General features: G+C 36.4%; 1 protein-coding gene across 2 annotated transcripts in view; it reads right to left on the reverse strand.

Moving 5' to 3' along the window:
- UACA (uveal autoantigen with coiled-coil domains and ankyrin repeats) overlaps nt 1–14,253 on the reverse strand; it is a gene marked incomplete at both ends in the record, with an annotated part of 98,662 nt that overhangs the window by 37,434 nt on the left and 46,975 nt on the right. Inside the window, 5 exons of one of the 2 annotated variants that reach the window (XM_080690418.1) lie at nt 1,561–1,618; nt 2,388–2,452; nt 5,944–6,032; nt 9,892–10,025; nt 12,331–12,384. In XM_080690418.1, the coding sequence (XP_080546544.1) occupies nt 1,561–1,618; nt 2,388–2,452; nt 5,944–6,032; nt 9,892–10,025; nt 12,331–12,369 (385 nt within the window). Of the gene's footprint in view, nt 1–1,560; nt 1,619–2,387; nt 2,453–5,943; nt 6,033–9,891; nt 10,026–12,330; nt 12,385–14,253 lie in introns of those variants that run through there. The other variant, XM_080690419.1, reaches the window with a different exon arrangement.

The following is a 14,253-nucleotide window of genomic DNA, read 5'->3' on the forward strand; positions in this document are numbered from 1 at the left end:
CTATTAAAGGCCTTAGACTTTGGGCATGTGGTCTCCATGTTCCCCTGCCCCTCCCTGCTAGATGAATCATGGACGTGACTACAAATCTGCTTCAACCACAGAGCAGAGGAAGATACCGAGAGAAAAGAGAACAGCAAGATGGAAATAATTTAGGAGATGAATGACCATGAATAATCTTCTAACCAATTCAAGATTTTTTTGTTTTGTTTTGTTTTTTTTACTGAGCTGGGTGTGATGGCCCACACTTGTAATCCCAGTACTTGGGAGGCTGAGACAGGAGGATCATAGGTTTGCACCCAGCCTCAGCTACTTAGGCCCTCCACAACTTAGTGAGACCCTGTTACAAAATAAAGAATAAAAAGTCGGGATGGGGGTGTAGCTTGAAGATAGAATGTCCCTTGGTTCAATCCCAGTACCACACATACACAAAAAGAAGCTGATACTGGGATTCTTCTGATCCAGCAATGAAAAGGCCCTTATTGTATGCATAAATGTACTAAATTATCAAGATTTCATTTGGTCAAACCATACTAGTTTTAAACACAGGTATAATGAAATTAATACTAACTCAAAGAGGTAATTGTGAGTCTCAAATAAGAATGTATGTAAAAATGTTTTACAAATAATAATGTATGTAAAAATGTAATAATGTATGTAAAAATATGGTAATAGTTTATTGTAATAATGTATGTAAAATGTATGTAATAATGTATGCAAAAATGTTTTACAAATTAATAATGTATGTAAAAATGTTTTACAAATTAATCATTCTATATAAAAAATCAAAGAGAAAAAATGCATTGAGTGAGAAATTAAAATATAAAAGCATCTAAATTTTTCAATGTACTTTCTTTTTCAATGTACTTTCGATTTTTTCAATGTACTTTTTTAAGATACCTAAAGAAAAATACAGATAAGAATAATGCAAATAAGTATGATTAATAAAGTCTGTGAGATTACCAGTAAAAATTAGGTTTAAAATATAGCACCTTATAGTGATATGAAATTCCACATTGACACCTCTAAATCAAAACAACCGCCCTCATTAAGAAATTAACATATGCCAGGCACTATTATTATTTATCATTTAATTATAGCCACTTATGGCCGTGATATTATTAGCTTCATTTTGTAAATGAGAAAAATGAGGTTCAAACATGTTAATTAGGCAGACAGTTTTAGAAAAAGTCTTTCCTCCTTCCTATTTCTCCTACCAGTTACCTTCTCTCTCTCTCTCTCTCTCTCTCTCTCTCTCTCTCTCTCTCTCTCCTTCCCTCCCTCCACCCTTCTCTTTCTCTCTTTCCTAAAGCTCCTTGACAGTAGGAATATGCTCACCTTTGTGCCTTTAGCATTTAGTAAACTGAAATGCCTATAAATATTGGCTGAATAAATCTTTTTAAGCTACACAATTTGAAAAATTTCAAATTCAAGTATACAAAACTTTTAATATTCTTTGTTTTCCCATGAATTATACAAATATATACACGTTAACGCCTGGCATTACTCTAAGTGACCAGACCTTTTAACTAGCATGTGTGTCCACGTGAATCCCTTGCTTACCTGCATCATGAAGTGCAGTTCTTCCCTGCATGTCTGCGTGTTCAGTGGGACAATTGTACTGTTAAAAAAAACATAGAAAGCTGGTGATCTAGTAGCTTAATTTTAAAATTCAGTATCCAGCCTCAAATGAACAGCTGTTATTTAATCTTAAAATATTCCACTTATCAAAGAAACTAAAGACTTTTAGACAATCTAGCAAATATTTTGACATGAAACAAATATAATAATGTGATATGACTGTAAATTTATAGCATTTCACCAAACAGGAAACATACGGTACATTACAATAGCATGGAATATTGGAAATATGTTACTGTTTGGATTTTTTTTTCCATCCAGCAAGAGTTAAAACAAACTACTGAATGAAAAAACTAATCAGTTCTGCTGTGAAACTTAGTGGCAAATGTCTGAGTATAACCCTTTGACTGACTAGTTCGTAGAATTTTGTGGTTGCCCAATTAAAAGTCTAACTAATAAAGTTCATATTATGTAGTCTAAGTTCCTCATGCTTATATAGAAATATATAAATCATATGTTTTATCGCTTTATCTTATGCCACATTCTAGACAACAGAAAATTCCAGTCTCCAGCTAATGTCAACAGGAAGGTCAAGCCTTTGTTATTTATTTTTAATACACTGAGTTATGCAATTCACTTCCCTAGGCTCTTTGTTCTTTATTGTTCACATTCCTTCACAAATGATGGAAGAAACCCCATCGTACAAGTTAGCAGTTGATGTTAGCCGGCCGTTTTCTTAAGTTCTAAAACACGTTAAAAACACATTTATTATTTGCAGTGAAAATCATAACCCAAAATTCTTCCACTACCTGGAGAAGTTTTTGTAGGCACAATGCATGTCCATACTTCGCAGCCAGGTGAAGAGCATTTCTCCCTATTAAAAAACAGAAAATAATGAGGATAATTTTCTTCATACATTAATTTTTTATAGAAATATAACTTTTTCCCAAAATGAGTTGACAGGCCATTTAATTTGTTAGCAGACTTTCAGTTTCTATGATGTTTCACTTGGTGTGGTACTCTACTAAGAGATAAATTACACCCAAAAACAATCAAAGTGGAAAAATGAATCATAAAAATCCATAAAGAGTAGGAACCTTGTCTTCATCACCACCGCATCCCAGTACGCAGGGCGGTGTCTGAGTAGGTAGTTAAATACTAGCACAGAGCAGAGGGAGGGAAAGGAGGTCAAAAGAGAATGGGGAGAGAAGAGCGACAAAGAAACACTTAGAATTCACATAACATACATTCCAAGTGGGCAGTGTGGGCACTGAAGTTGGATAATTCAAAAGTATACGTCACAAAGAATTTTCCCTAATCTTTATGCTTCAGCTAAAATGTAAAGTTCATTAAGAGACTGTGTCTTTGAAAATCAGTCTTGTTCAAATATAATATGTGTTAAAATTCCAAACTTTAAAGGAAATGCTAAAAGTTCTGGGGTGGGGGAATGTTATGAGAAAGTCTGAAACACTGACTCTGGCGTCTGGGAAAAGTACAGGTGCTGAGAAAATCTCACCTCCAAACACTCTCTCCTAATTTACTTCTTTACACATTCATCCCTCTTGAATGGTGAAAATCCATGGATTTCATGAGCCTTTTCTAGCTTCCAATCTATAATGCTTTTAATTTCCCTTTAACCTCATGAGTTTCTTAAAATATAATTTGACTTCACAATACACTCTTTTGCTAGAATATGGGTAATTTATATTTTGGTCATCCTGGATAGATAAATAAATTGGTTTTTAACTCCCATTCAGCTTTATATGATCTTAGGTGGGTGAGTAAGTTTTCCTGGATCTAATCACTTTTGTCTATCTGGCCAGGTTTCAGAATAAGACATGGGGAGACCAGGTAGACCAGGTCTTTAAAACAGGCTCAGATACAACATATTCAAATATATACAAACACTCTCTAGCTCCAAAGCTGTCAGATCAGATGTGATCGTTTCAAATTTCAGGTTGCCACTGTTAATAGACAAATTTCCAAAGGACTTTTTCCATTGTGAAAAGCAACTAAAATAACTGGCAGATAGCATGACTGAGGATGGTGGTTATGCACAGTAGTGATGATCTCTGGTGTTCCGCAAGAACCTACAGAAACCTGGTCAGGGCTAATGGAATACCAATCTAGTGACTTGAGCTATGATAGGAAAAAAAAAATCAAGGAAACATCAGCTCTAAAATGTGTGATTTTAGGGAAAGGCCCCAAAGGGTACATGAATATTTTTAATCAAATATCTGGATTATAATAGATACTACAGCAATTGAGAAAGCCCTTGTCCTTCCTCAAGAGAGGACAACTCCAGCCACAAACATAAGAAAACAAATCCAAATGCAGCTGAAGGGCAGCATAAACAAAAGACAGGAGGAGTTAGATGGGATGCAATTTATGAAGCAATGTCTGCTGAGTGCTTGAGCTTGACCTGCCCTGGAGGAGGGAAGGCAAAAGTCACTAAATCAACCACAAGGTGGAAATGTGCAGAAAAGAAAGAACACAGACAAAGAAAAAAAAAATATGTGTTTGAATTGGAATCAGCACAATAAGTAAATAGTCTCAAGCTTCTGAAGAAATATATTAAGTTTAAAATTTCTAAAAAGATATATGTTTCCCATATATCTAGAGGAATATTTAAGCAATAAACACATTTCTTTTTGTTTAAATGTGGCAAGCTGAGCTTGGTCTTTAATTTAGAATTTGAGGTATGTTTAGGTAGATTTTCCTCACTTGCCAATTGTGATATCTCTGTCTCCTTTTCTCTTTTTTTTCTATTTCTAAATATAATGCTGGTTAACAGTAATATTATTTTCCCATACATGGAGAGTCATAGGATAAAATTTTAAGGATGTTAAGAAATTCTGTTATGGGTCAATTCCTGTATTTAACTGAATAACAAAGTAGAACTACAGAGAACTAGGCTGTTAAGAATGACAGAACTGGGTGTAGTGGCATACACCTGTAATTCCAGTACTTGGGAGGCTAGACAGTAAAACCATGGGTTTGAGGCCAGCCTCAGTAACTTAGTGAAACCCTGTTAATAAAAACAAAAATAGGACTGGGTCAGAGGTCAAAGCCTCTGGGTTCGATCCTTAGTAACACACACACACACGTACACACACACACCACACACACACACACACACACACACACACACACACACTTACACACATGCCAGAGAACTGAGAATGGTTACCCTGACAAAAAGAAAACTAACGCTCTCATTGAAGAAAAACAACAGCTGTATTTGCAATTGTACCTTTGACGTGCAAACTTATGCTATACATTTTTAAAGGGCAGATATGGGTATTACTAAGTATAAACAGAAAACCGAGATTTAAAAAAAAAAACAGATTTCAACTGTCTATAAAATTGTGTTTTCTTAAATATAAGCAAGCAAACAGACGGAGCTCCTTATGAAGCACAGTGGTTTAAAACAAACTCCTACTGCTACTCACATACTAAAGGGCCTTGGGCAAGTTATTTAACAGCTCAGTACCTTACACCTCATTGGGTTAACATGAGGATGAAATAAGTTAATACACGTAAAGTGTGTAAAGTGCTTAGCAGCTTAGCAGAGCAGCTGTGTAACTGTTAAATAAATGTCAGTCATCCCTCTTACTATCATTATTGTTGAGGTCGTTGTTGTTTAGAGTGATTAGTTCTCCATTACTAAAAAATGTCTAACTGAATGCCCAATGACCTCATAAGAGAGAAAATTCATATAAAACAGCACATGAATATTAACTAACTGGACCAAAATTGTCTTCAAACTCTGCAATCTTAAGATCCTGTAACACTTCTAAGACCAGCACTAGACTACAGGTCATCAGTCCAGTAATCCTGTCTTCTAATTTCCCTTTGCTTGAGCTCCCTACCACACACACACAGTGTTATATTGGACATATACCTTTTCTCAATTATTAAAAGACAGAAAAATAAGGACTTCTTATTTATTTATTTATTTGTTTGTTTATTTCTTTATTTAGCAGTATTGAGGATTGAACCCAGGGATATATTACCTCTGAGCTATATCCCCAGACTGATTTTATTCTTTATTTTGAAACAGGGTCTCACTAAGTTGTGGAGGGCTTCTCTAAGTAGCTGAGGCTGGCTGTAGAACCCTGATCCTCCAGTCTCGGCTTCCTAAGTACTAGAATTACAAGCGTCTGCAACCACGCCCGGCAGGGCTTCTCTTTTTAAATCTCATTCATGTCTGTATATTTTCAATGTTGCCAGTGGCTGGGGAAGTAGCTCAGTGGTAGACCATTGCACATACAAGGCCTTGGGCGAATCCCCAACACCATCAAAAAATAAAAATAAAACCCATTAGCTATGAAGTTTTGTCACTAACTATGGAGTTAAACGTACCTGCAGAGTCACTGGTTGTAATATCAATGCCATGTATAAGGATGGCATTCAAACACTCAAGATTCCCCTTTGAGGCCACAACATGGAATCTAAACAAAAAGAGAATATTTGTTATGTCAAACAAACTACCAAAGGTAAATTAAATGTTACATTAAAGTCATCCATTTTTAACACAACACACACACACACACACACAACTTTAAAGGCTACCTTAGAACATCAATACAGATTGAGCATCTATAATTTAGAATCCCCAAATTATATTTATGCAACAGTCCAATATGTTGTAGAAATACCTCCTTAAAAACAATAGTACTCTAATATTCAATAGCCTTAAGAAGAGAAAATATATACTATAATGCCATTAAGTCCATAATTTACTGTTTTAATAGCAAAAGCATTGACACTTAAAGCTTAATAAATGCATACTGAAAATTTTCCAAATTATTTTTTTTATTTCAAATATACTAAAACTAGTAAAAGTTACAACAGAATCCTGAGATAAAAAAAAATAGATCAATTTGAGCGTGGTGGCACACGCCTATAGTCCCAGTACTTTGGAGGCTGAAACAAGAGGATTGCAGGTTGTAGGACAGCCTCAGAAAGTAGTGAGACTCTCATCAACCTAGCAAGACCCTGTTTAAAAATAAAAACAAAATAGGGCTGGGGGTGTAGATCAGAGGTACAATGCCCCTGGGTTCAATTCTCAGTACCATACAGACACACAAAAGATAGATCAAAACATTTATCCCAACCAGGCGTGGTGGCGCACGCTTATAATCTCAGCATTCTGGAGGCTGAGACTGGAGGATCGCGGTTCGTGGACAGCCTCAGCGACTTAGTGAGGCCCTCCACACCCTAGTGAGACCCTGTTTCAAAATAAAGAATAAAAAATAGGGCAAGGGGTATAGCTCAGAGGTCAAATGCCTCTGGGTTCCATCCCCAGACCTGCAAACAAACAAACAAAACCCATTTATCCTGTCTTTTTAGAATTATCAAACTAAACTTGACATAGAAAAACCTTCAAAATAAGCAAAACTACCTTTAAAAGACACAAAACAATGCTTCAAGATCTGCATGACTGGTTGAAGATTCAAATAAACAGGCATAACTGAACAAGGCAAATCAAATCTGCTTAAGAAACCAAACTTAAGCCTGATCAAGTATTCAAGATTCCAGTCAACAAAATATTATGTTATTTTTTTGATCATTTAATATTTTATTAATCAACAAACATTAACAGAAACTTTTTGTGTGTGATAAGACCTGACCCTGACTAGTCCTTTTCCAAATCCAAATTGGTAAATATGGTAGAAACTATTGGCAAAGGGCATTTAATTCAGGTTGAAACCAAACTTAGGCACTAAACAAGCACATTAACCACTCTCAACATAAAGGATAGAAAAGTGCTCAGCAGGACACATGGATACAGATATACTTTAATCATACTCTGAACCCAGGAGAGAGGAGGTTCCTGGGCCGTATCGATGAAAATGTTATGTCCCTCCAGACCCTGAAACCTTACTACCTCTGGTTTCCCCCATCCCTTCCTTTATTATTTTGCCTCTGAGCTATTTCTGACTTGGAACCAGCCAGTCATGGACTGACTCCTGAAACCAGGAGCCCCAAACAAACCTTCTTCCTGTAGGTTGTGCCTGTCAGGCTTTTGGTCACAGTGATGGGAAATCTAACTGAAATGCCACCTCTGAATAGGACTAGAAGAGTTGTACAAAATATAAAGACCTTCTTGAGGGTATCAGTGAGCTAACAAGACAGTAAAAAGATTATTAAGTTAGGATGAAAGGACAGTTCAGAGGCTCGGACAGGTGAGCTTAGTATCTGAGGCCACTTTTTCCCTACAAGCATTTGCTGATTTCAGAGAAAGCAGACAGGAGGCTGAATACCACTCTGCTGGCCACGAAGGGACTGGAAGCCGCAGCTCTGCAATGGGCAGCAGGGATCCTTGATGAACCTGACCTATCTTTGGGTTGGGAGCTCCTAGGGCCATGCCCCAGGAGACAGGTAAAAGAAAACAGATCCTTGCAGTGATGAAAGATAGCCTTGAAATACTTCATTTTTAAACCACATTGAGGTCGAGACACACTGATTATTTTTGCCTTAAGTTTCAAAGTTAAAAAATTGTTTTAATTATAATTATAGATAACACAGAAGATACCTATTTAATGTGCCTTATACAAAAATGCTTTAGTTAAAGAATATTATTTCTGTGTGTGAATAAAAAAGAGAAATATTTTTATCCTATGAATCCCAGGGAGAATTCTATATCCTATAGTGAAAATCTCAAAAACTAATTCTACTCAATTCAGATTGGATTTCAAAGTTCATCAAATGATACCAAATAATCTCATCACTCGAAACTGAACTTAGATTAAAAAAATTCAAACAAAAACTCAAGCAAACATTCATTCCAAACATTGAAAGTAGGATGGGCTAAATTGAAGAAATAAGGTTTCACTGAAAGTTTCATCTAAAAAAAGATTCTTCTCATCTTTTAACACCTTAACAACTGGGTAAAAAAACATCAGAAAAAGCAAAATCACTTACCCAGTTAAATTTTCACTATTTTTTTTTTTTTTTTTTTTTTTTACTGTGAGCTCTATAGATAACCTTAAAAACTTAGCAAAAATAAGAGCAGGAATCAAAATAACCAATGTCTCTAAGTTATCAAATTCCTAACTTGATAAAACTGAAGCTATAGCCGGGCGTGGTGGCGCACGCTTGTAATTCCCATGCTTGGGAGGCAGAAACAGGAGGATCGCGCAGGTTCGAAGCCAGCTGTGCTGGCTTAAGAGACCCTGTTTCAAAATAAAAATATATAAAAACAAATAGGTCTCGGAGTATAGCCCAGAGGTAGAAGGGCTTCCAGGAACCCCAGTACCACCAACCCCCCCAAAAAAAAAAATACCAAAAAAAACCCCTGAAGCTATAAATTTAAAACCTTCCAACTTTTATTGCTCTTAAAAACTACATAATTTATAGACATGCTTTGCTATCTTTGCTATATTTAAATATCTGAGCATTCCAAGATAGTGACCTATATGAAACATTAATTATTTACTTCCTAATATTCATTTCTATACTTAGCCTCTGTTTTCCACTTACAATATTCTGAATGAACTCCTGTAAGGATCAGACTGAGGAATTTGAGGAAATGGGACTTTTCACCTCTGACTTTGGACAGATTCCCAGATATGGCTTTAACGGCTATAATTATAGAGGGTCTTGACAGTGTCTAGATCTACCCTTTAACCCAACTGTTCCCACCCTCGACAGGAAGGGAAGCGATGCAGATCTGGGATGGGTGAGGGAAAAGACATGGTTCTTAAGCATATAAACAAGTCAGGAGCCACCCTCAGTAACAAAAACAAAAGAGTGGGATTACTACCTGTGTCTCCCTAAGCCACACGAGCATCCTGACTCCTTTCTACTCTGAACATTCCCATTTAAACTAATCATCCAAGTTAAAAAAAATAAGACTGCAGAGTAAGGGGAAACAGTATAATTTTCAGAACTCTTCAATGACAGAAACTTGGATGAACATATCTCAGCACTCCGAGTTTCCATGAGATGAGAACAAGTTATTTAACTTCTGCAAACTTTTCCCTACTTCTTTTATAGGGCTGCTTCGAAGACCAAACGTGATAATATGAAGACGTTTATAAATGGAAACGCATCAAATAACCACAGGTTGTGGTTTACAATCGGTCCTAAAAAACAGACCATGAACGGTATTCTCATGTACTACCTCTAACTTAGAATCTTTTAAATTAAAAGCAACTACTGATTTGCTCAGAAGGCTTAATAGTGTGAGTTGGGGTAAAGGCTTCTTATTTAAAAAGTTAATTGGCACAATCCACAAATTTCATTTCTATTCCGAGATTCTACCTGCATTTCCTTCAGACGCACTTTGTCATGGGTCGTACTTACGCAGATCTGCCTTCCACGTCTAGTTTGCCTGGATTGACGCCCTTTTTAGCAAGGATTGAGGATACTTTTTCTACATCCCCCCTTTCGGCAGCTTTCATCAGCCGGTCATCATATTTATTCCAATCTGCTACATGCTACAAAAAGAAAAACAAGAAACGTGGCATACTATATCAGTGAGATTTTCTAAAGAAGGAGGGAAAAGAGAAAGAGAACCAGTACTGAATAATACATCATTCCTTTTCCAACTGCATCCCAAATTTCCTTCTCCTTGCTATGCTTAGCTTTACTATAATAGCCGATTATAACACCTTCCCAGAATATATAACATACAAGAAGCACTTCCTGTACTTTTGAGAAAAAAATATTTCTCAGATTCTTTGTCCTGTTTTTTTTTTTTACCCTTAGAGCAAAGAAAATAAATTAATAATTGCTGAACACCCACTCTCTGCCAGGCATAAGTAACTCAAACAACTCCAGTAAACTAAAATTATCATCTTTACTTAACAGATGGAAAAAGTCAAGGCTTTGGGAGTAGTAGATGATTTAAGAGGCCAAGCCCAACCTTGACTTCTATGGCTCTTAAGCCCGTGTGCTTTCCTGTTCATACTTTCAGACTTGGCTCTGCTTATGGTATCTCCCAGGACCCTTGAATTCTATATACATTTAAGAACCACCTCCCTATCTCTACTTATTTAAGAGATACTATTAGAAATATATTTATAGAGGCAAATTATACATACACACAGACATATTCAATACAGAAAGCAACTCATTATGCATATATGTGAGGATAAAAAAACTTCTATGAAGAAAAAAATAAAAAGAGTCTCTGAAGTATTAACTACTTAAAATCCTAAAATAAGATTACAGATGACTTTCGTTTTCTTTCTTCCTCTTTACATTCTGCTTTTATAAAAAATTGTAATTTAACAAAAATTCAGTACATATATATTTAAAGGGAAGATCAAAGGTAGTTTGTTTGTGTATTGTGTAGTACTGGGAATGGAACCCAGGGGCTTTTCTACCTCTGGGCTATACTCCCAAACCTATTTTATATTTTATTTGGAAACAGGGTTTCACTAAATTGCTTAGAGCCTCACTCAGTAGCTGAGGCTGGATTCAACTCTTGTGATCCTCCTGAGACAGCCTCCCAAGGGCCGGGATTACAAGTGTGTGCCACCATGCCCAGCTAAAGGGTAGTTTTGTTTTTTTTTAAATAGAAGGCTGTGTCACACAATACATATTTTAATTGTATCAAGGTTACCTTTAGCTTTGATTGGAGAAAATATATCTAAGATATTATCAGTAAGCAGAAATGTCAGAACACAGAAATAAAATACACAGTATTTAAACACTTAAGATTTTAGCCTTTTAAATATTATACCAATTTCCTGTTAAATTCTGTGCTAAATATACTATTATTTCTAAAACAAAAAACTACATATTTTTTCATGTAACTTACAAAGCAAATTCTGTGCCCATAAATATTATAACAAGCCTCTGGGGGCAAAAGTGAAATCACTTCAATACGATTATTTCCATCTACGATCCTCTCTGAACCAAAAGAGAGAAAATACTGATTTTCTAGCTAAATATTGGTATACTCATTAAATATTTGAGATAAAAAATATAAAAACTAAAAACGAGAAAGATGAATACATTAAAATTTTAACTCACTCTCGAAATTCACAAAATAAGAGGAACCTGGCTCAAAAATCTATACAGACTTCAGAATCGTCCTAAAATGAGTAGAATTTGTGGATTCGTCTTCTTCCTACAGACTTCAAAATTTCAAACGGCCAGTTATGAGTAGAGGAAAACAGGACTTATTGGCTCAAAATCTAAACTACATTTAATGCGTCAACTTTCTTCAGCTTTGTGCTAAAGAAACAGTGTGCTGAGTTTGGACTGAGGGGAGCCAGTGGATGCAGACCTGAGACGCGCTGCTTTCAGATGCCTGCGGGATTAAGTCATGTTTAGCACACAAATAGTTGCTGTAAATGATAAGTTTATCTGTACAACTAAAATGGTCTCTAAGTCCAACCCAATTTGCTGGTGGAGAAAGAGGGTATTTAACTCACTAGAAAGTTGTAAAGATCCCTAAGAAAGGCCTTTTCTTTCCTTTAAAGATAATAAAATGAGATGAGAATACTCCCACTAGCCTGAAATTTTCAGTTGACTTCATCAAACACCATCTTCAGTTCTGATCCAGTGTCAGTTAACAGTAACACTGCTCAGTTATTAAGATTCTGTCCTGTGCTTTCTAAATCCAGAAAAAAACAAGAACTTTTGTTTTCGATCAGTAACCCCAACCACAAGTCAGAAATAAAACAGTAATACAAAGAAACCAAAATTAATAAAACAGCGCATTTTAAAAGAACACAGTTCAGGAAGCCTAACCGACAATCTTTTGTTACACTGGACTGCTGGGATACCTACTCTGTTCTTAGGCGCACAAGACAGCCAACAGTTCATCATAGACAGGATTTAGTTTCTTGTTGCTAAAGGCAAACTACTCGGCATTAAGTTACAAATCTCTGCAGCTCACAAAGCAAGCCCTCAGACAAACTCCTAACGAGTGACTCCGTCCCTCACATCCTGTGCTACACTTAGCTTGGATCTCTAACGAAATTTTCTTCGTCTTCGGGATCCTTCTCCGCCTTCATAACGCTTGAAAATTATCTTCCTTGCTGCGCAGCACTTGATTAAGAGCAGCCCCAATCAGGTACTGTAACTCCTCCTATTTCTTATTCTTTAGACACTGTCTTTCAAAGTAGTCCCTCTCAGGGACCCCGCTGGAAATCCTGAGCTGCCCTGCACATCCTGCTGCCTCAACACCACCACACAGATGCTGCGGCGCACAATAAAACCGTCCACGTCCCCACGGTCCAGTGAGCAGCCTGGAGCTGTCTCCGGTTGGTGGGGTTCTATTTTAGATTCCATAGGACTTGACAGCTGACTGGTAGAAAGGAGCAGCTAAGAATATATTGTAAATGCATGCTTTTCCTCTGAGTAATAAATTTCAGGTCTACTAGGGAAAAATGACTCAAACATGTTGTAAAACATGCTTATTATATCAAAACAACTTGTGTGACATAATGCCAACACTGTTAAGAGACAAATTTGGTTATTCTACAAAACAACATTCAAAACCAGTTTCAGCCTTAGGATCATCTATCGTGAAGTTATAATAGCCTTGAAAAACAGAATATAAAATTCTATTTAAAGCAAATGTGTCACACTTTAATTTAAGGAAATGCACACACACAGTAACACTTTCAAATTTTCTCCATTTTAGTACCCTAACCAGTTTCGCTCTGCATACAACCAAGTTTCAGCTTACAACTGCTGCCAGTCTGTCTCCTCACATGTTAAATGAGAAGAGACGGAGGCACTGCCAAGACATTAAATAGACTGCATCATGATGAATACTTTTCAACAAATTTTAAATTTAACTCAGTACTCTTAATTTCCAAGTTTAGCGCCCTGCCTGGTATAACAAGTAAATATTTTATCAGTGGAAAGTCAAATTATCTGGATTCAGTGAATAAAAAACAAATAAACTGATTAAACACTAAAGAAGGCAAATACACATTAAATATTGAGTTAGACTATAAATAAAATTCTATTTGGGCACAAAGCAGAGAACTTCTCCATATCCACTAAGATATCCATACTGGTACCCACATTCCTCACATTATCAAGGCTGATACATCTATAGGCTCAGAATGTTGTTGTTGTTAACCATGTTCTACTTAACCACAATAGTGTGAAAATAATTTATACCTCCTCTGAAAAGGCACATTCAAGAAAAATATTTCACAGGAATGCAACAGAAAGGAGGTAACTGCTATCCCACAGGTCATGCTTCCAGTTAAAAACTGTTTCAAATTGCAGTAGGAAATCCATTCTCTACTATTTAAATTCAAAACATTAGGTCTTTATTCTAATTATAAACTATATACAGCCATACACCATAACATTTCTTTTTTTTTTTTTTTTTTTTTTTTGGCCAAACTACATGAGATTCTTTTGGCTAGACCCAGAGACTCTGCCCAGTCTATTCAGTCTTCTTCAGAAGAAATCTGGGATGGAACTCTGGCCCTGTCCTTTGGTTAACAAAGCAAGCACATTCTTTCTAGAAATAGGACAGCAAGGGCAATAAAAAGAAGGAAAAACCTGTGGCAAGTAACAAAAGCCATATAAGGAGCTGTCCGTGCTCAGAAGATGGGATATGAGTGTCCTAGGGCACAGAGGATGTCCTGAGCTGCTGCCTCCCCAGACTGGCTTCATCTCCTGCTCCTACTCTCACGCCCTCCTTCACATCTGTTCCCCAAGAGCCCGGAGCAGATTCCTGCCTTC

This window comes from Muscardinus avellanarius (assembly GCF_963383645.1).
Source record: "Muscardinus avellanarius genome assembly, chromosome: 3".
Taxonomy (NCBI): Eukaryota; Metazoa; Chordata; class Mammalia; order Rodentia; family Gliridae; genus Muscardinus; species Muscardinus avellanarius.